Genomic DNA, 20,262 nt, shown 5'->3' with positions numbered 1-20,262 from the left:
TTTCACTTACAGTCCTCTAATTTTCGTTTACAGTCTCTTAATTTCAATATGGCTTCGGTAAGCCGTCCGACAGCAGATCTTCTGAAAAAACGTAAAGATAAAGACAGAGGCAGACCGCACAGGTCCAAACCTACCAACGATGCTTCTGTTAAGCAAATAGTCAGTTCTCCGGTCCTCATTGAGGCACTTTCGCAGCACCTGATGCCAGCTTCTGCAGATTTTCAGGCCTCAGACCCTTTTGGAGTCCAGTATGCCGCAAAACTCTTCTTTGACTAAGGAACCTGCGGCCGTCCCTATCTTGGATGGGTCCAGAGCCGCTGAGCAGGCACCAGTTCCTAGGAAGTCCTTCGCACTACTGATTCTCGACATAAACAGACGTCTTCTTTTGCGACTACCGTTCTTTTGAAAACGACCGAGTTTCTTAGGCCCAGGGTACGAACCACACCCAAGGAACTGACAACCCAATCTCAGGCACCTGCTTCCTTGCCTCAGTCTCAAATGCTTAAAATGGCGGAAGACCTTATCATGCTGATCAGGGGGAAGCCAAGCTACCACCGCCAAAAGAAAGAGATCTCTCCCCTGTAATTTTGTCTGAACTGAGTCAGATTACTCTGATGCATCTGAATATGAAGACATGCAACCCCTCTCTACTTATGAGGATTCTGATGCAGAGGATTCCATCCCTTCAGCCTCTCCCCCAGAGGATTTTTCCTTTGGGGAAACCCTTCATACTTTAGGGGAGCATTTCCAATGGGAGAGTCAGGACTACCCTCAGTCTAAAGAGACTCTGGGAATTCTTAAATCTTCCACAGCACAGACCCTTGGCCATCCCCCAGTCCTGAATGTTGTGGAGGATGTTTTCCTGTAATCCAGCTTGACTACGGACACCCTCCCTCCTGCACCCAGAAAACCAGACTGGTACTATAGAGTCCCTGACTCTCACAAATTTATTTTTAAAAATCCTGACCCTGAAGTAATTTCTCCAGGGCCTAAAAGGATTAAAGCAACCTCTGTTAAGAATCCCAGCCCCTCTGATAGGTATTCCCAAGCACTAGACAGATGGTGTAAAAAAGTATACACCTCTGCTACTCTTCCTATCAGGGCACTAAATTGTCAGTTCCATATGCTAAAATTTCAGCAACATACCCTGGAACTCCTCAAACAAAAAATGTCTTCCTTTCCTGCTTGTGCAGAATCTAAAGAGTTAATGCATTCTGCAAGTCGAATAACTAAACACACTTTGCACTGTGGGTTTCACGCCCTAGAAGCTTCTTGCAGGGCAGCAGTCACTGGATCTGTCATTAGAAGGCATGCATAGATTAAGGAACAGCCCCTGCCAGACCATGTCAAATCTAAATTGTTGGATGCCCCCTTACACAAAGACAACTTATTTGACACTAAGGCAGAAGGTCTTAAAGATGGAAGAAAAAGCAAAATATATGCAGACAGTTGAGGATTTCTTACAGGTCCAGCCACACAGGTTCAGCAGGCATTGTCCCACTAAGCACTGGTCCTTTTCTGCTCCCAGTAAGCCACTCCATCCCAGACCCCCCAGACAGCAGCCACAGGGAATGCAGAGATCTTAAGCAGTGGACTACCTCCACTTCAAAACCAGGGAGTTCTAAGCCACCCCTATGTTAAGAACTCAGTGACTCGCCTCCCCAAACCCCTACCTCTGCCCACCTTTACTTACCCCTATACCCCTAGGAAGAAAACTCTCCTTTCACGCAAGCACCTGGGCCACCTTTACCAACTACCACTGGGTTGTCAACAGTGCCTCATTGATACAAATTTTCCTTCCACGCCCTTCCAACCTCAGAAGGGTTCCCAGATCTACCTCCAAATCAGTGGGCAGAGGTTCAAAAGCAAATCTTTTCCCTGCTTTCTTTGAGGGCAGTAGAGCACATTCCTGCAGAACAGATAGGCCAAGGTTTCTACTCCAGACTTTCTGGTGCCCAGGAAAGAGGGCACCTGGCGCCCCATCCTTTATTCATTCTAACCACCTTCCTGGTGATCCCAAAATTCAAAATGCTCACCCTACAGCAGCTGCTACCCATGCCCTCCAAAGACGCTTGGCTAGCAACCCTAGATCTAAGAGGCCTACCTCCACATTCCTATCAGGGAATCATGCAGGAAATATCTCCGTTTCAGGGCAGGATCTCAACACTTTCAGTTCTCTGCACTTCCCTTTGGCTTATCTACTGCTCCCAGAGTTTTCACAAAATGTCCGGCTTCAGCCATTACCTTTTGCAGGCAAAGGAATATCCAGATTTACCCATACTTAGATGACTGCCTTATTCAGGCAGACAGCCAGGAAAAGTTGCTCAAGCAAATTGGCCTTTGTAAACACCCTACCTAACCTCCCTAGGGTTCACAGTCAACGAAAAGAAATCCAAACAAGCGCCCACCCAAAGGATTATCTTCCTGGGAGCAAGTGTGACACAGCATCCCAGATGGCATTCCTTCCACCAGAAAAACAATTTTTTCTGACTGCGTACTTTTCTCAACTAGCTACCAGACCCGAGTTATCTGCAGGGAAGATCCTGCAAGCTGTAGGGTTCATGGCATCTTGCATACTACTCATTCCGTATGCCAGACTGCATATGAGGAAACTGCAGTGGTACCTAAAAAGCCTTTGGTGTCAACACACTCAAGACCTTGAGACTCTTATGCCTATAATTCCTTGCCTCAGAAAAGATTTTCTTTGAGCAACAGCACACTCCCACAACAAGGGACTACCTTTCTCATCAACCCCCGCTACCCAGACCCTTACCACAGATGCATCAGACTATGCTTGTGGTACACACTTGGAAGGCAGGTGCATACAGAGCCAATGGAGCCCGCAGCAAATCCCACTGCGCATCAACCAAAAAGAGATGATGGCTGTCCAGCACACCTTGATAGCTTTCAAGCCCCTTCTCTCCCAAGGGCTCTCCTGATCAAAACAGACACCACTGTGATGTCCTCAGGGCTCTATATTGGGCCCCCTCCTTTCCTCAATATTTATCAATGACCTCAACCTAGCTATTCCTTTAACTGTGTACAATACGCAGATGATTTGACAATAATCTGCTCAGCTAAATCTCAATCCCAGCTACAGACTCTAACTCAATGTTCAGTAAAACAGAAAACTTGTTTCTACAACGCTGCCTCCTCTTGAACCCCCCAAAAAAACAAACTCCTCCTCTTCACTCCTACCCATAAATCACTCCCAATGGAACTTTTCAGTCTTATCCAATAATGGTACACTCATATCTCCTGATCCAACAACTGAACTTCTAGGGGTAACCATTGATAACCTGAACTTTGAAACCCATATCAATACCATAAAAACTGTCAACAGGAAACTAGGCTCCCTGTGTCTCCACACTTTTCTATGCTTCTTCCATATATACTAACTTGTCAAAAAATAACCTGAAGCTAGCCAACGCTTACAATAACATTGCCAGATTTGCTACTGCTTCCTCATTTAGGACCTATCACTGCCATAACCTGAAACAACTAGGCTGGTTAGAGCTTCTGAATCAGATTCACTTTAAACAACTCACCATTGTGCACAGAACCCTTTTCCAACCTACCAATACCCCAATACTTGCTAGTCTCATTACCCAATATAAGAACCTTTCAACTTTACACTTATCTAATAAACTACTTGTATCAACATCTCAGTCTAATAACATGGCAGGAGATGCTGTGTTCTCAAATGCAGTTGGAAAGTATTGGAACTAACTCCCCCATGAACTTACATCACTGTCTTCATTTACACTTTTTAAACACAAATTAAAACTCTATCTTAAAACCCATTGGTTATGTCCCTGTACAGATCCAGACTAATCTCACACTATATCCCAAATACCCTCTCTTAAGACCTATTTCCTGCTCTATCTGTGCCTTTTTAGATCAAGGCCTATCCTTGGCAAAACGTATCTTATCCTAATAGAGATAATTTAAAATACGTAGTTAAATTTGTCTGCATATAATTCTAAAGCATCCTACCTAAGGCAGGCAACAAGTATTGTTTAAACTGTGAGCATTGCTGAACTGTTGAAACTTGAAGTATGTATTTGTTTAACAATTACTTTCTAGTTACTAATGAAGTCTTGTACATAAAGTCTAAAATATCTTATCTAATGCTTGTAACATGTTTTTTGTATAAACTGTGAAGATTCCTGAACTGTTTAAAATTTGTAGTATTTAACTGTATAACAACTAGTACCTGTATGTTAGTCTAGTAATCTCTTGGAGCTTATCTCCCCAGGACTCTACTGAAAATGGGCATAAATCCAGTTAGACTCTCCCGGTCAACAAATGTAAAGTAAAATAAATAAAATAAATGTGGTATATCAACAAGCAGGGAGGGACTCGCTCCTACCCTCTATGCAGGCTGGCCATGACCCTTTGGGGCACAGCCTCTGCCATGCAACTGCACCCGTTAGCACAATTCTCCTACCAGGTTCTTTCAACTCTCTGGCAGACCAATTAAGCAGATATCTTCTGGACCCACACGAGTGGCAGCTCAACAGAAGAACCTTCACCCTGATAACTCAGAAATGGGGCACCCCAAAGGTTGATCTCTTTGCCTCCCACACCAACCATCAGCTCAGCAAATTCTGCACCAGGGAGCATCACTGCATGGCTTGGAAAGTGGATGCCCCGTCCTTCCCCTGGGTCAATCTGTCAGTCTGACTTTACTCCACTACCTCTCATCCCCAGGATACTGCTCAAAATAAGAAGAAAAACCAAGGACAGTTATAACTCCAGACTGGCCTTGCCAGCACTGGTACACCTTGCTGCACAGCCTGTCCCTGCTGCCACCATGGCATCTTACTCTGATTCCAAACCTGACCCAGAAGGAAGTGGAATTCATGCATCCCCCAATTGCAGATACTCAATTTGGCAGCTTGGCTTATTCCCTAACCCCGGGTCAATCTGCCAACCTCAGTAAACCCGTTCTAGATGTTATACGTGAGGCCAGACGCCCTAGCACTAGAAAGTCTTATGCTGACAAATGGAAAAGGTTCTGCACCTGGATCCAGGCTAAGGGGCCAATATGGCACAGCCCTCTCTCCCTCTCATCCTGGATTGCTTAGCTGACCTACTACACAGTGGCCTCTTTCTCCTCTAAAATTTCATGCCTCTATCTCTGCTCATTTCCTCAGTGAGCAATCCCTCTTCTCACACCCTTTGATCAAACCATTCCTAAGAGGGGCTAGCAACTTGAGGCCACCCAGAAGAGCACCAACCCCAGCTTGGGACCTTAACTTTGTGTGGAAAAGTTCACCCTACCCCCTTTCGAACCAGCTTTTTCTGCAGAGCTAAAATTTCTCTCTTGGAAGACCGCTTTCCTTCTGGCCATCACTTCAGCCAGAAGAGTCTCCGAGCTGCAAGCGCTCATGGCTGCGGAACCCTTCATCTTCCATACTGACAGGGTATCCCTCAGAACTTAACCCATCCTTCATGCCCAAGGTGGTGTCCAGTGTGGCTCTCAACCAATCCATTTGCCCACCTTTTTTTCCTAATCTCCAGAACAAGGGGGAAAGGATCCTGCACTCTCTAGATGTGCACAGACAGCTCAGATTCTAGCTAGACAGGACTAAATCCTTCAGAAAGTCTGATCAATTGCTGGTTAGCTTTGCTACAGGAGCAGAAGGCATAGCCATCTCCAAACAAACCATTTCAAAATGGATAACACACTGCATCCATTTCTGCTACAAACAACATGGAAAGCCCCCCCACCCCCACCCCCCAAGGCGGTCAGGACGCACTCCACCAAAGCAGCCTCCAGCTTTCCTCAGAGGAGTCCCCACCTTGGGCATCCTGCAGTCTGCCACCTGGACATCTGTTGACACTTTTACCAAACATTACCACCTGCTTCTCTTCTCCAAATCCAGGGCAGGGTCTGCCTCTGCAGTCTTGCAGGGCATTCTAGCCAGCCCCTAGTTCCTTGACAGCCTCCACCCATTTTCTCAGCTTTGGGAATCAAACCAAATGTGATGACTGCAACAGAGAAACACGAAGAACATAGTACAGTTGTGTACACTTACCATAAATGTAGATGTTCGAGTGTGTTCACTGTTGCAGTCCTGGTTTCCCTCCCTCCATCCCCCTTTCTTCTCTTTCCTTACAAGGGACATATTTGTATTTACTTTTTACTGGTATGTATGGGAATACACTCTAACATCTACATTTATGGTAAGTGTACACAACTGTACTGTCCCCACTGGCAACTCCTCCACTTAAGCAGCCCTTTCCAGATAAGCTGTCCTCTCTCTGACTGCTCCCCACCTCACCCACATGCTACCTTCCCAGCACCTACCCTATCCCTGCCATCTTGGGAAAGTATAACTCAAAGATGTCTGGGTTCTCTCATTTGTTTAAAAAGGGTACTTCATGGTTTGTGATCAACTTCTACCCTTCAGGGACATCCCTCAACCACCCAGGGAACAACTTGCCTTTTTCCCAGAAATTCTCTTAGAATTATTGAACCAAGGGACCATTCAGTGTGTCTCCAAAAACCAAAAAGGCAAAGGATTTTATTCCAGGTTGTTCCTGGTGCCCAGGAAAAAGTTCCCTGGAGGACCCATCCTTGACCTGTTCCATTTTAATATCTTCCTAAGAGTACTCACTTTCCACATGCTGACCCTCCAGACTCTGTTCCCACTAGTCATGCCTCCAGCCGTCATGATTACCCTGGATATCAAAGATGCATATCTGCACATTCCCTTCCATCCCAACTACAGAAAGTTTTTACGCTTCTCTGTATCATTATGGCATTTTCAATTTTGTGCCTTGCCCTTTGGGCTTTTTACCACACCCAGGGTCTTCACTAAATGCCTTGCTCCTTGACTCCCCACTGCAGACTCCAGGGAATACACATTTGAAATGTCTCTACTACTTTCCTTCCTAGCTACCTCCAAAGAGTTGGAATGAAATATTGCCTTTAACATCAATCTTCTACAAAATCTGTGGTTCACCTTAAACTTAAAATCAGATGTTCGTGTTTCACTGCTGCAGTCATTACACTTGTGTTATCCTGCCATCAGGCGGTCCCGCAGTCGGCCAGAGTTCCAAAGTCTTGGTCCAGCATCTGTTGCTGTCGCCTCCTCCCTGACGTCAGTGCATCAGGGGTGTATAAGAAGCAGCCGACGCCATTTTCTTCAGTCTTTCTTGCCGCGCGGTGCCTGAAGCAAAAGCAGTTTGCAAGTGCCGGTCGGCCGACTCCTGAGATATCAAATTCGATTTTCAGAACCGAAGTCTTCAATAAAGCTAAGTATCCCGTTGGGGAAACTTTTTCTTGCCTCACACCGATGTCAGTAAAAGTTAATAATTGTATTTCTTGTGGGAAGCAAATACCTCATAAGGATTTTCATTCTTACTGTATTCCATGCCTAGGCCCAGATCATGACATCAGTAGTTGTCGGTGTTGTGCTAGATTTAACAAACGCACTATTAAACGTTGGTTTGATTTTGCTCGCCATTACTTTGGCTGAAGGTTTAATTATACCATGCCGTCGGAACTACAGACCGGAATTCACAAAAAACGCAAAGACAAGGATAAGGACAGGCATCCAAGGCCCAAAACTGACGACAAAGCCTCTTCTAGGCCAGTCGCCGGTTCCCCAGTTCTCGGTGAGGAGCTTTCGCAGCCCCCGACACCCGCTACCTCAGAGCCAAAGGCTGCTACCGACTCCCACGTGGAGGTGCCTAGACCTCTGGATACTCAAGGTGTTGGGCCTATGGAGACTATCCCTTCAGATGGGTCCGGAGCCGCTGAGCAGGCATCTGCTTCTGAGGGTGTTTTCAGACCTTCACAACTTACCATTGCAACTACAGCCAAGTCTAAAACTAGGTTAAAGAAGCAAGTACAGCATTCACCTGGACAGGCCTCCATGCCTAAAAAGCAGATGCTCAAAATGGCCGAAGACTTAATTACTCGGATCAGGGGTTCCCATCCCCCTCCTGATAAAAGGCCTAGGCAGGATACAGACTGATTCCTCTGACCAGGTTTCTATATATTCTGATTCCTCTTCAGACCACGGATACTCTTTACTCCCCTATGAGGACTCTAATGCTGAAGAATCAATTCCTTCAGCCTCTCCTCCTGAGGATTATTCTTTTGGGGAAACTTTACATACCATGAGGGAGCATTTCCATTGGGAGGGCCAGGATTACTCAGAATCCAAGAAAAGGCTCAGAGACTCTTATTTCCTCAGCACAGGCCCCTTGCTATTCTGCCAGTGTTGGATATTGTGGATGATGTGTTCTCTGAATCCAGTTTAAATCCTGATTCTTTACCCCCTGCTCCAGTTAAGCCAGACAGGCACTACAGAGTCCCTGACTCTCACAAATTTCTTTATAAAAACCCTGTTGCTGACCCAGAAACTATTTCCCAGGGTCCCAAAGGGGTAAAGGCTTCCACGGCTAAAAATCCAGTTCCCTCTGACAGGGATTCTAGAGCATTGGACAGATGGGGGAAGAAAGTTTACACCTCTGCAACTTTAGCAGTGAGGGCTTTAAATTGCCAGTTTCACATGCTTAAATATCAACAATATTTACTGTCTCAGTTAAAACAGAAAATGAGTACAAGTGCAGAACAACCTGACTATAAGGAAATGCAGGATTTATTGCATGCAGCTGAACAAGTGGGAAAGTATACTTTGCAATGTGGTTTTGATTCATTAGAGGCTTCTTGTAGAGCATCAGTTACAGGATCTGTGATTTGAAGGCATGTTTGGTTAAAAGAACAAAGTTTACCAGATAATGTTAAGGCAAAATTATTGGATGCTCCTTTACAGCAAGATATTTTATTTGGTGTTAAGGCAGAAGAGGTATTAAAGAAAATGGAGGATAAGGCAAAATCTATGAAAACAGTGAAGGATTTCTTACAGGTACAGCCTCCTCGATTTAGCAGGAATTGGCCTACAAAAAATTGGTCCTTTCCAGTGTCAGGCCACAAAGAGGCGGATACAGACGCCCAAGAGGCAGATCTCAGCCCCAAGGCTCTTACAGACCATGACAGTGGGGTTCTTCAACCCCAAAAGGAGGTGAAGACAAGTCGCAACCTTACAAGGAAACAGTCCCAATGACTTCCCCCTTCCAATGCCAAGCTGTTCCCTTTTGGCAGCTCCCTTAAGGGGGAAACTATTTTTCACAAAACTGGCAAGCAATCACCCAAGACAAATGGGTTCTGAATATTGTGTCTCAAGGTTACAGGTTCCACTTTCGCACTTTATCAAGGCTAAAAGGAATGCCAGACCTGCCACAAAATCAATGGGCAGAGGCACAAAAGCAAATTACAGCCCTCATGGACATGAGAGCTATTCAAAAAGTGCCACAGCAGGAACAAGGACAAGGATTTTACTCAAGACTCTTCCTGGTCCCCAGAAAGGACAAAGCCTGGAGACCCATACTAGACCTTTCTACTCAATACTTACCTGGATGTTCCGAAATTCAAAATGTTGACACTACAGCAGCTCCTTCTCATGTTGGGCAAGAAAGCTTGGCTTGTTACTTTGGACCTCAGAGGCATACCTGCATGTCCCTATCAGACAAAATTGCAGAAGATACCTCAGATTCATAGATGGTACAATGCACTACCAATTCTCTGCACTGCCCTTTGGCTTATCTACTGCGCCCAGGGTCTTCACAAAGTGCCTGGCACCAGTAATTGCATTTTGCAGACAAAAAGGAATTCAGATATATCCATACCTGGACGACTGCTTGATTCAAGCAGAGAGCAAGGACATTCTTCTAAAGCATCTGGCGTTTGTAAAAAGGTTGCTAATTTGCCTAGGGTACACAGTAAACAAAAAGAAGTCAAATCTAGTGCCCTCACAAGAGATAATATTCCTGGGTGCCAGCTTAAATACAACGGCCCAGATGGTTTATCTCACGCCAGACAAACAAGGACAACTGACTCAGTATTTTCAATTGATAGCAACAAAGTCCCAACTTCCTGAAAGAAAAATTCTGCAGGCCTTGGGATTCATGGCATCCTGCATACTACTAATTCTATATGCCAGACTGCATATGAGGAAAACTGCGGTGGTGGTTCTGCGGTAGCATTGTCGCCTCAGTTAGACGTTGCCCGTTCGATTCTCAGAGCGTCTTCTGTGTGGCGACATGCGTGAATGGGCATTCCTTCGTTGAAGGTTGTGCATTGGGCTCAGCAAGCCAGCACGTAAAAATCTACTGCCAATCATTAGCGGACCGGAGTTCCGCTGTGGCGACCCCTAACCGGGAAAAGCTGAAAGACACTAACATAATGGTACCTAAAAAGTGTTTGGACTCAACACTCTCACAGCTTGGAAACAGTAATACCACTAATTCCCTGCCTACAACAGGAGTTTCGATGGTGGGCACAGACATGTCACCTCAACAAGGGTCAGCCTTTCACTCTTCACACAGCCAGGCAGACTTTAACAACAGATGCTTCGGATTACGCCTGGGGAGCACACATGGCAGGAAAATGTATTCAGGGCAAATGGACCACAGACCAAATGCATCTTCATATCAATCAAAAAGAGATGTTGGCTGTACAAAATGCCCCTAACAGCTTTCAAGGACCTTCTGCATCCAGGACAATTATTATTAAAGACAGACAACACCACAGTAATGTGGTACATAAACAAGCAAGGGGGCACTCATTCTTACCCCCTATGCAGACAAGCAATGACCTTGTGGAACACAGCTCTAACTTATCAAGCTCATCTGCAAACACAATTTCTGCCAGGAAAGAAAAATACTCTGGCAGATGACTTCAGAAACATCATGGATCCTCAGGAGTGGAAATTAAATCCACAAGTCTTCAGCATGATAATGCAAAAATGGGGGTGCCCGGACATGGATCTTTTTGCCTCCCCACTGAATTGCCAACTACAAAAATTCTGCACAAGGACTTAATCACACACAAGCATGGAAAGTGGATGCTCTTTCGTTCAGCTGGAAAAGCCTAAAAGATTATGCCTTCCCACCATTGCCTCTCCTTTCGAAGGTACTCCTAAAAGCCAGACAAGAAAACCACAGATGATTCTGATTGCTCCAGACTGGCCACGCCAGCATTCGTGCCCAATCTTAAAGAACTTGGCTCAAGGCCCACCTTGGATTTTGCCTCAAATTCCACACCTACTGACTCAACAAAACAATCAGATCCTGCACAGTCAGCTGAAAACCTTAAACCTGGCTGCATGGCAGATTCATTAGCCAAACAGACAACACCTCTCTCTAAAGCTGTTATGGATGTCATTTTGGAGGCCAGGAGGCCTAGCACCAGGCAATCTTATTCAGAAAAGTGGAAGAGATTCTGTGCCTGAAACCAGGCTCAAAGCCTGACCCTCTTGTCTCCAACATTCCTCAGATACTACAATACTTAACAGAGATGCTGGACAAAGGACTATCCTTCTCATCCATTAAGATCCACGCCTCTGCCATCTTGGCTCATTACAACACAGATCCTCCTATTTTCTCTCATCCATTGCTAAAGCAGTACCTCAGAGGGGCTAAAAACATAAGACCGCCCCAGAGAGCACCAACACCTACTTGGGACCTCAATTTTGTCTTGGAAAAGCTCACTTTACCTCCTTTTCAGCCAGCCAATTCAGCAGAATTAAAATCTGTATCATGGTAAACTGCTCTGCATCTGGCAATAACCTCAGCACGAAGAGTCTCAGAACTACAGGCACTAATGGCAGTGGAGCGTTTCATCATTTTTCACCAAGACAGGGTTTATTTAAGAACAAACCCTTCTTTTATGCCTAAGGTGGTATCCAGTGTGGCTCTTGACCAAACTATTCACTTGCCAACTTTTTGTCCAAATCCCCAGAATAAAGGGGAGAGACTTCTACACTCCTTGGACATACACAGGCAATTATGCTTCTACTTTGACAAAACAAACGCTTTCAGAAAAACTGAACAATTGTTTGTATCATATGCTGCAGGATCACAGGGGAAAGGCTATTTAAAAGCAGACCATTTCAAAGTGGATAGGACATTGTATCCAGTTCTGCTGCACACAGCATGGGAAACCTGTGCCATCTAACATTAGACCACATTCCACCAGGGCAACTGCCACTTCTGCCTACTTTAGAGGAGTACCTACCAAAGACATTTTGGAAGCTGCAACTTGGGAGTTCAGTGCACACCTTTACCAAGCATTACCACTTGCCTCTTTATTCTAGATCCAGAGCTGGCTTTGCCACTGCAGTTCTGCAGGGCCTCATAGCCACACCAAATCTTCTATAGAACCAGCCACCCTGACTCAGCTTTGGGATTCAACCCAAGTGTAATGACTACAGCAGTGAAAACACTATGAACATAGTACAGTTTTGTACCTACCATAAATGTAGATGTTAGAGTGTCTTTACTGCTGCAGTCCTGGTTACCCTCCTGCCATCCCCTCTTTCTTAGCTGGGTCTTATCTATACCTTTCTACACTATACTACCTATGTGGTGTATTTGCTGGTTACTGGAAGTTTTGTTTTTACCTTATTGTATGTTTTGTAAGCAATATGTATTGCCTATCTTTTTGGGGGCACCTGACATCTATGGCAAGAAAAACTGAAGAAAATGGTGTCTGTTGCTTCTTATATACCCCTGACGTCCGGGAGTAGGCGACAGCAACTGACGCCGGACCAAGACTTTGGAACTCTGGCCGAGCGGGACTGCCTGATGGCAGGATAACGCAAGTGTAGTGACTGCAGCAGTGAAGACACTCTTAACATCTACATTTATGGTAGGTACAAAGCTGTACTTTCTCAACCCTTCACAGGATCAAATTCTCCTAGGGTGTAGGATACAAACAGATCTTATTGAGGGTCTCTCTTCCCCCACAAAAGTTACAGGACCTCATCCTTTACTTCCAAAACATTCTACTGGTTTACGTCATTACAGCCAGTGTGTTCCTCAGGATCTTGGGCTTCATGGCATCCACCATTCCCATGCTCCCCTTAGCCAAACTCCACATGAGAAAATGACAGTGGTATCAAAAATCAGTTTGGATGTAACACCAGCACCACTTAAATTCCCCATTTCCCTCATCCCCTGTCTGAAGAGAACTTCAGTGGTGGATACATCGTGTCACTCAACCCAGGCATACCCTTAACATCCTCCTGTTCCTCGTCAAGAGATCTGCATAGATGCCTCAGACGTAGGTTGAGGGGCGACCTTCGGCGACCGGAAAGTGCAAGTGATCTGGTCTCTTTCTCAATTGAAGGAGCACATCAGTGTAAGGGAAATGAGGGTGCTACTACTGGCCATGGAAACTTTCCATCCCTTATTTCAGCCAGTACCTCTAAAGCTGTTCACAGACAGTAAATAGTTCTCTGGTATCTGAACAAACAGGGGTGACCAAATCCTATCTGTTATGCAGGCTGACTCTTCAGGCTTAGGAGCTGGCAGTAAAATTCCAGGTAACCCTTCAGGCAGTGTACATCCCATCTTCTCAAAATTGTATGGCAGATTACCTGAGCAGGTCCTAAACACCATCCCAAGAATGGATTCTTCAAAATGATGCATTTCTAGACTTTGTTCACCAGTAGGGTATTCCTCAAACAGACCTTTTTGCCTCCCCCAATGAATAGACAACTTCCACATCTTTGTGCCGGAGAGCCCCATCCTCTGATCTGGAAAGTTGACACGGTGTCTTTCTCTTGGAAGGGAATGTTTCTTTATGCATTCCCTTCCCTTCCTGTCATAAAAGAATTTCTGTCCAAAATTCAACAGCACAAAAAAATCTTGCTGGTGACTCCCTTTTGGCCGAGACAGCACTGGTTCCCTCTCCTCCTGCATTTACTCGGACAGTCACCACAAGTTACTTCAGAGTAGACGTCCTCATACAAGACAAAAGGATCCCTCATCCATCCCCGCTTGACGACTCTTCAGTTGACCCTGTGGCTGATGGGGGGTACTAATCCCTTTCAGACACCTATTCTCTGAGGATGTGCTCACAGTCCTGCAGGAAGCTTGGAAGCTAAATACCAGAAAATCTTAGTTGGCAAAATGGAAGAGAATTTTCAGTCTGGTGTCTGAAATGAAATCAGGATCGATTAACAGTGGAAATTCTCCTAGTCTTGACTTTTTTGTATGAATTGCACAACACTGGTTTGGCTTGCTCTTTAGTAAAAGCTTATATGTCAGCTATATCTGCCCGTCTCCTACTTAGCAGATTTGAGACTAAACAATTTTTTAAAGGCATCCTACACACACTAGGCCTCCCAAAAAACCTATTCCACTTCCATGGGACCTTAACTTTGTTTTGGAAAAGATGACTCCACCCTTCGAGTCAGCTTCTCTTCAGCACTGTTCTTGGAAAACTGTTACTGCTAGCCTTAACATCAGCTAGACAGGTGTCTGAGCTACAGACCCTTATGGTGTCTCCACACTTTCTGATCTTCCTCAGACGGGGTCTCCCTGTGCACAAACCCCTCATTTATGCCTAAGGTAGTCATTTCCTGTCGCTAAATCGGTCCATACACTTGCCTATCTTTTTCCCTTCTCCCCAGAACTCTAATGATAGAGTCCTTCATACTTTAGATGCCCACAGGCAACTTTGATTTTACCTAGACAAAACCAAGGCTGTTAGAAAGTCAGATCAACTTTTTGTTTCTTACCATCCTGGGGCTCTGGGGTGGGCTATGTCCAAGCAGACTGTTTCCACGTGGATTTCCAAGACTATTTCCTTCTGCTGCACTCACCATGGTAAACCTGTGCATTCCCCATATTAGGGCTCATTCCACCAGGGCTGTTGCCTCTTCTCGGGCCTTTTTCAAGGGATTGAACAATGTCTGTTCTTGAAGTGGCTACATGGACCTCAGTCCATACCTTCACCAAACACCTGTAAGTTAGATCTAATTTCTAAATTTAGAGCAGGATTTGCCAGAGCTATACTGCAGGGCTTCCTGGAAAGCTCCTCAGCTACTCCCTCCTCCCTTACTTCATGAGCTTTTGGTGTTCTCCCTCATGTTAAGAATACTGCAACAGATCAAATGAATAGAAGGACATAGAATAGTTGTATAAAATCTTAACATAATGATAGATGTCCTCCTCTTCAGTGTTGCAGTATTCCTGCCTCTCCGTCCTTCCCCCTGGTCTTGCTTCTTCTTGGATGATTTTTACCCTGCTTCCTTAGGCTGACATTCCTCCTGGGGCAATCACTTCTGAGGATGGTGTGTGCGTATGTCACTTATGGCCAACGTCTGATCACACATTATGCACGAAGTACCACGCACCCTACAGTAGTGAAGTCTTTTGTATACTGGCTGACGTCTGGTCACCTATGGCTAGGAATTCCCTCGTTATGAATACTGCAACAGAGAAGAGAAGGATATCTATCGTAAGATTTTTACACAACTATTCTTTCTTTGTACAAATGTTTTCTCATCTGTGGCTGTCGAAAGTGCTTTACCAGAAGAGGAAAGAATAGTGTTTTACTCCAGATCATTCCTAATCCAAAGAAAGGATGGTCCATGTAAGCCTTTGGCATCTCAAGACTAAACAAGGTTCTGAAGTTCAAGATGCTTACTTTTTAGTTTGTTAACCTTTCTGCTTCAAAATTTCATGGTGTTCGCTCCAAGCATGAAGGAAGCGTACCTTCCTGTTCCTTTTGGACGTGAGAGAAAAAAAAATATTCCTAGCAGAATCCCAGCATTTTAATTCACCTCCTTACCTGTTGCATTCTCCACTCCTTCCAGGGTATTCAATTCTACAGGGCACTGTCATCTGCCCTTGTATGAAGTTATCTGGCTCAGGCACCTTCACAGAAGTTGAGGAATGCATTAAATGTAAGTATTTCTCTCTTCTTATCCTTGTCCCATATTCCTACCCGTGGCATTTCTCAACTACCAAGATTCTGACTTTTCTCCTTCCAACAGAAAAACATTCTTGGGGGGCTGTATTGAATGATAAAGCCCAAAGTTTCCTCGTAATTGAGAAAGTCAACCTTATCTACCCATTTCCATGCTACAATTGAGAAAAACCTACTTGATGAGGAAGATGTTAAGATCTCTGGGGTAAAATATGCCTCCACACTCATGATCTGTCTCTGAAACTGTATGTGAGAAGCATACAGTCTGTTCTGAAGATGGCTACAACACAATAGCACCTTGTTAATAAGTTGTTACCCAGTATTCTGGCTATTCGGATAGAATTCAAATGGCGGACACACCATGTTCTCATAGGACACCCAAATGCTCAAGACAGAAGCATCAGACCACATTGGAAGATGGGCATTGGCCCTTTAACTCCAGGGGAGGTGGACTGACAAAGACTAAGACAAATGTATAACTATCAACAAATGCTGGCTTTGATTTGTCTTCCAGGATTTCAAGGGTTTCTAAGAATACCCGTGGACATCATAGTAATATGCTACATAAATGAGCAGTGAGGCACAAATTAGCCTTGTATGTTAGCAATCTTAATAGCCCTGCATTTAATCTTCCATATGAATACATATCTTCAGAGGTGCATACACTGCCAGACTACATAAGTAGATCTTCCACCAATCCCCACAGATTGAGACTGGACCTATAGGCTGTTTATCCGTAATTCTCTTCCACCTGCCATTTTGTCATACTGTTCTCATGGAGTTGTTAAGCTAAGACTAAGGAAGCCAGTCTCTCTCCCACCCTCAGGTCAGTTACAGAGAGCAGTCCATTTATAGATACAGCAGTTAACATGGAGGTGTAACCTAGAACAGGTTTTCTTCCATTTACTGAATGCGGAAATGAGTCAACTAGGGAGACTTAACTGGCCACTGTCAACTGGAACACGAGAGAGGATAGTGGCCTACTTAACAAGTTGTCTGTAGAATACAAGGACTACTCCTTTGGGGGGAATGCCGAAACTACTTTCCACCACAGGGCAAGCATGTGTCTAATTACTGTTAATACACAACATGGCTATTTGTGTTAAACCTGCCTGCATTGCACAATGACAGTATTCTCTGAAAACATTCAAGAGTTTGGCCTTATGGCAGAGGTCCTGCAATATCAGAGTCAGGAGAGGATGAAGTGACCACAGGCTATTGCACAATGATTTTATTCTCAGTGAAAAAATCAAGAGTTAGGCTTTGTGGCAGAGATCCTGCAGTATCAGAGTCTGGTAGATCAAGTGGCCACAGGCACTGCACTGTGAAGGAAGATGGTGATTGAGTAAAAATGGTGACCGGTTTCTAGAAAATTTAGAAATCTGTCTGCTTAGAATATCCAAGAGTCAGATACGTTGACCTCATTCTGCATGTGTTCCAAACATTACAAGCTAGATTATTTTTTTTCAGAGAATGAACGGGCTTTGTTACTGCTGTCCGGCAGTGCACTGCATGTTGTAAATTTATTCTAGGAGCAGCGCAGGTTTTGCAACTGTAGCCTTTCAGTGTGTTAAGCTTCCTTACAGTAGGTTTGTGCTGCCCTGCTTTTAGCACTTTTCCCATTAGTTGTCACCAACAGTGATTCTGTTTATGAACTGTACAGTTACGTGAACAACTCACTGTAGTAGTAGTAGTAGTAGATGTTCATATACAAGGCTGAGTGAGTGATGCAGTGTAGAATTCAGTCCCACCCCCATTTCTGCCTTTAATTTCTAAGACTAGAGAATCTCTTGTTTCCACCCCCAAAATTTGGGAAAGTAAGAACTTGCCTGCTGAGCTGTCTTAGGATTGCCCTGTAGTTTGAGAGAGGAGCACACTTTGACATCTGTCTGTCCCCCCTCCCCTTCTCCTTCACAGAAAAAAAAGTCCATCTGGAGTAGAGTACTCTTCCTTTTCAGAGTCCTCCTAATACAGTCAGGCAGTAAGGAGACCACCACCACTACAGAAATGTCAGAAGCTCCTAAACTCTGTCTGGATGTCCATTGAGTGATACCACAGCAGTAATCCTCGCATTCAGATATCTCTTATGGCTGGTTGGTCACACAACGCCATTTGATGGAAGCATTCCTGTGCGGGAAGTTGCTTGAACAATATTATCATAGCAGAAGTTGCAAGTAGTGTTTCAAGGTAAAAGATAAAGTTTAGCTGCTATAATTTTGTCCATTTCCTGTCTTTTGCAGGACAGAAGAGTGCTGCTCAAGTGTAGATACTGCCATTTACATTCTGTTAATTTGATGAGATTGCATTAGTGCCTCAACCAAGTCAGAATGAGTTTAAAAAAAAAAAAAAAGTGAAGCATGATTTTGATAAAACCGTTGGCATTTCCAGGAGTCGCAATATTTTGAGAGGATCAGCTTTTCCCCACTCCAGAATTGTGCAGCCTCCTGTTTGTTTTGGAACAGATTATGCAGAAATGCGTATGGATAATAAGATTTTGGTAATATTGTCTGCTTCTCAATGCATCCTAAAAGGAGATTTGCTTATTCCTATTGTAGATGATGCCTTGTTCTTTTCAAACATTAGTAAATAATATATTTCTTCCTCAGAACAGAATGTGTTGTTCGAGAGCTGGAGCTACAAGGAAGGATTACATCTCTGGACTTGAACCCTGAGAGAACAGAGCTTCTGGCCTGCACAAGAGATGACAAGCTGAACATTCTCGACTTGCGCAGCACTGCTATCAAGCAAACCTACAGGTGAATGGAGTAAGACGCAGATCCAACTATGCCAAATTATTGCTTTTGAAGGTCTTTTAAAAAAGTCTGTTTCCCAGTAAAGACTTTATTTTAGTGCATGTATTTGCCTGTGTTTATCTAATTATCCACACATTTGTTAACTGGGTTTGTCTTACCCTTGCACATGAGCTCAAGCAAAAAAGAGCTTCACTTTCTCTACAGCATAAGAATAAATATAAATACATGACATTTCACAATAGCAATAAGACCGATAGGCAGCAGCTGCTATGTGATTTTTGAGAATGAGGCTCAAAACTTCTCCCATTATGTTCCGCACCACCCCTTCCATCCATATTTTGCTTGCTGCTGTCAAGCATGGAGAGGTGTTGTCAGGCTTGTATCATGAAGATTTGGAGGCTTTTTGTTTTTTTCTTGCCTTGAACTATTTGGGTTCCTATCACGTAGCCGAACTTTTACAAGTTTGAACCTCATATGGTCGAGACCATAAGTTTGAATTTGTAAAAGTTCGGGTGTTTCAGTGGAAATCTCCATAAGTGGAGGTTTCCGTTTTGTTCAGTGTGGTACGATCTCAGAGTTGGTGTATTTAAGTAGCGGGGGGGTGTGGGGAAACTGTCTATTTTCTTTTCCTTTTTTTTTGCATAGTCAAAGTTTTGTAACTTTGAACATAATGGTTTGAACATTACGTGTTCGAAGTTATAAAACTTCGACAATGATATTAGACCCAAACTATTTAGTCATGTCAGACAGTTTTGTTTTTATGACTACAGAAGTACATTTTCTTTGACACTACTGTTTATTTTCCTCCTCTCTTCCTGCCTGATCACAATCTTATTTTGGCTCCTTCTAGACTTTGACTTTTTAAAGCAATGGTTCAAATTGTTGTCAGAACAGTTTTTACACTTTTCTGTGAAGTTTTGCGTTAAGTTGTAGATGTTCTTCGTGTTTCACTGCTGCAGTCATCACATTTGGGTTATCTGCTTGCAGTACCCCTCAGTCAGCCTGATTATCAAAGTCTTGGGTCCTGCACCAGTTGCTGTCTCATCTTCCATGATGTCAGGTAGTCAAGGGTATAAAGCATGCAGCCAACGCCATTACACCAGTCTTTCTTGCCATGCGGTGCCCAAAGCAAAAGCAGTTCACAAGTGCCGGTCGGCCGACTCCTGAAATTTTCATTTCCGAGTTTCAAATCCAAAGTATTCAACTAAGCTAAGTACCCCATTGGGGAACCTTTTTCTTGCTCTAAACCGATGTCGGTAAAAGTTAACAATTGTATTTCTTGTGGAAAGCAAATACCTCAAAGATTTTCATTCGTACTGCATTCCTTGCTTAGGCCCAGACCACGACATATCTCGCTGTTGGTTTTGTGCCTTATTCAAACCTCATACTATTCGTCTGTTCATTTACGCATCTAAATATTTTTGTACTCTGTTCAGTTATCCAGAAATGGCTTCGGTAAGCCACCTGACTACTGACATTCTGAAAAAACGCAAAGATAAAGACAGACCGCATAGGTCCAAAGCTGCCGACGACGTTTCTCCTAAGCTAGTCGCCAGTGCACCGGTACACAGTGAGGCGCTTTCGCAGCTCCTGATACCCTCTACTTCAGATTCGCAGGCCTCTACTGAGACCCATTCGGAGTCCAGTATGCCACAAGATGCTTCTTTGACTGTGGACCATGCAGATGTCTCTACCTTGGAAGGGTCTGGA

At 44.3% G+C, this 20,262-nt stretch overlaps 1 protein-coding gene across 2 annotated transcripts in view; it reads left to right on the top strand.

Moving 5' to 3' along the window:
• The window catches only part of ATG16L1 (autophagy related 16 like 1), a 1,009,779-nt gene that overhangs the window by 750,380 nt on the left and 239,137 nt on the right, over window positions 1-20,262 (top strand). For both annotated transcript variants that reach the window (XM_044070583.1, XM_044070584.1), the window contains one exon: window positions 18,406-18,555. In XM_044070583.1, coding sequence (XP_043926518.1) covers window positions 18,406-18,555 — 150 coding nt within the window. The remainder of the gene's footprint in view (window positions 1-18,405; window positions 18,556-20,262) is intronic.

The sequence above is a fragment of the Protopterus annectens genome, chromosome 4.part1 (assembly GCF_019279795.1).
Source record: "Protopterus annectens isolate FY-2018-M chromosome 4.part1, PAN1.0, whole genome shotgun sequence".
NCBI lineage: Eukaryota > Metazoa > Chordata > Ceratodontiformes > Protopteridae > Protopterus > Protopterus annectens.
Note: the sequence above shows the minus strand (reverse complement) of the source record. Positions and strands in the feature narration are given on the sequence as shown.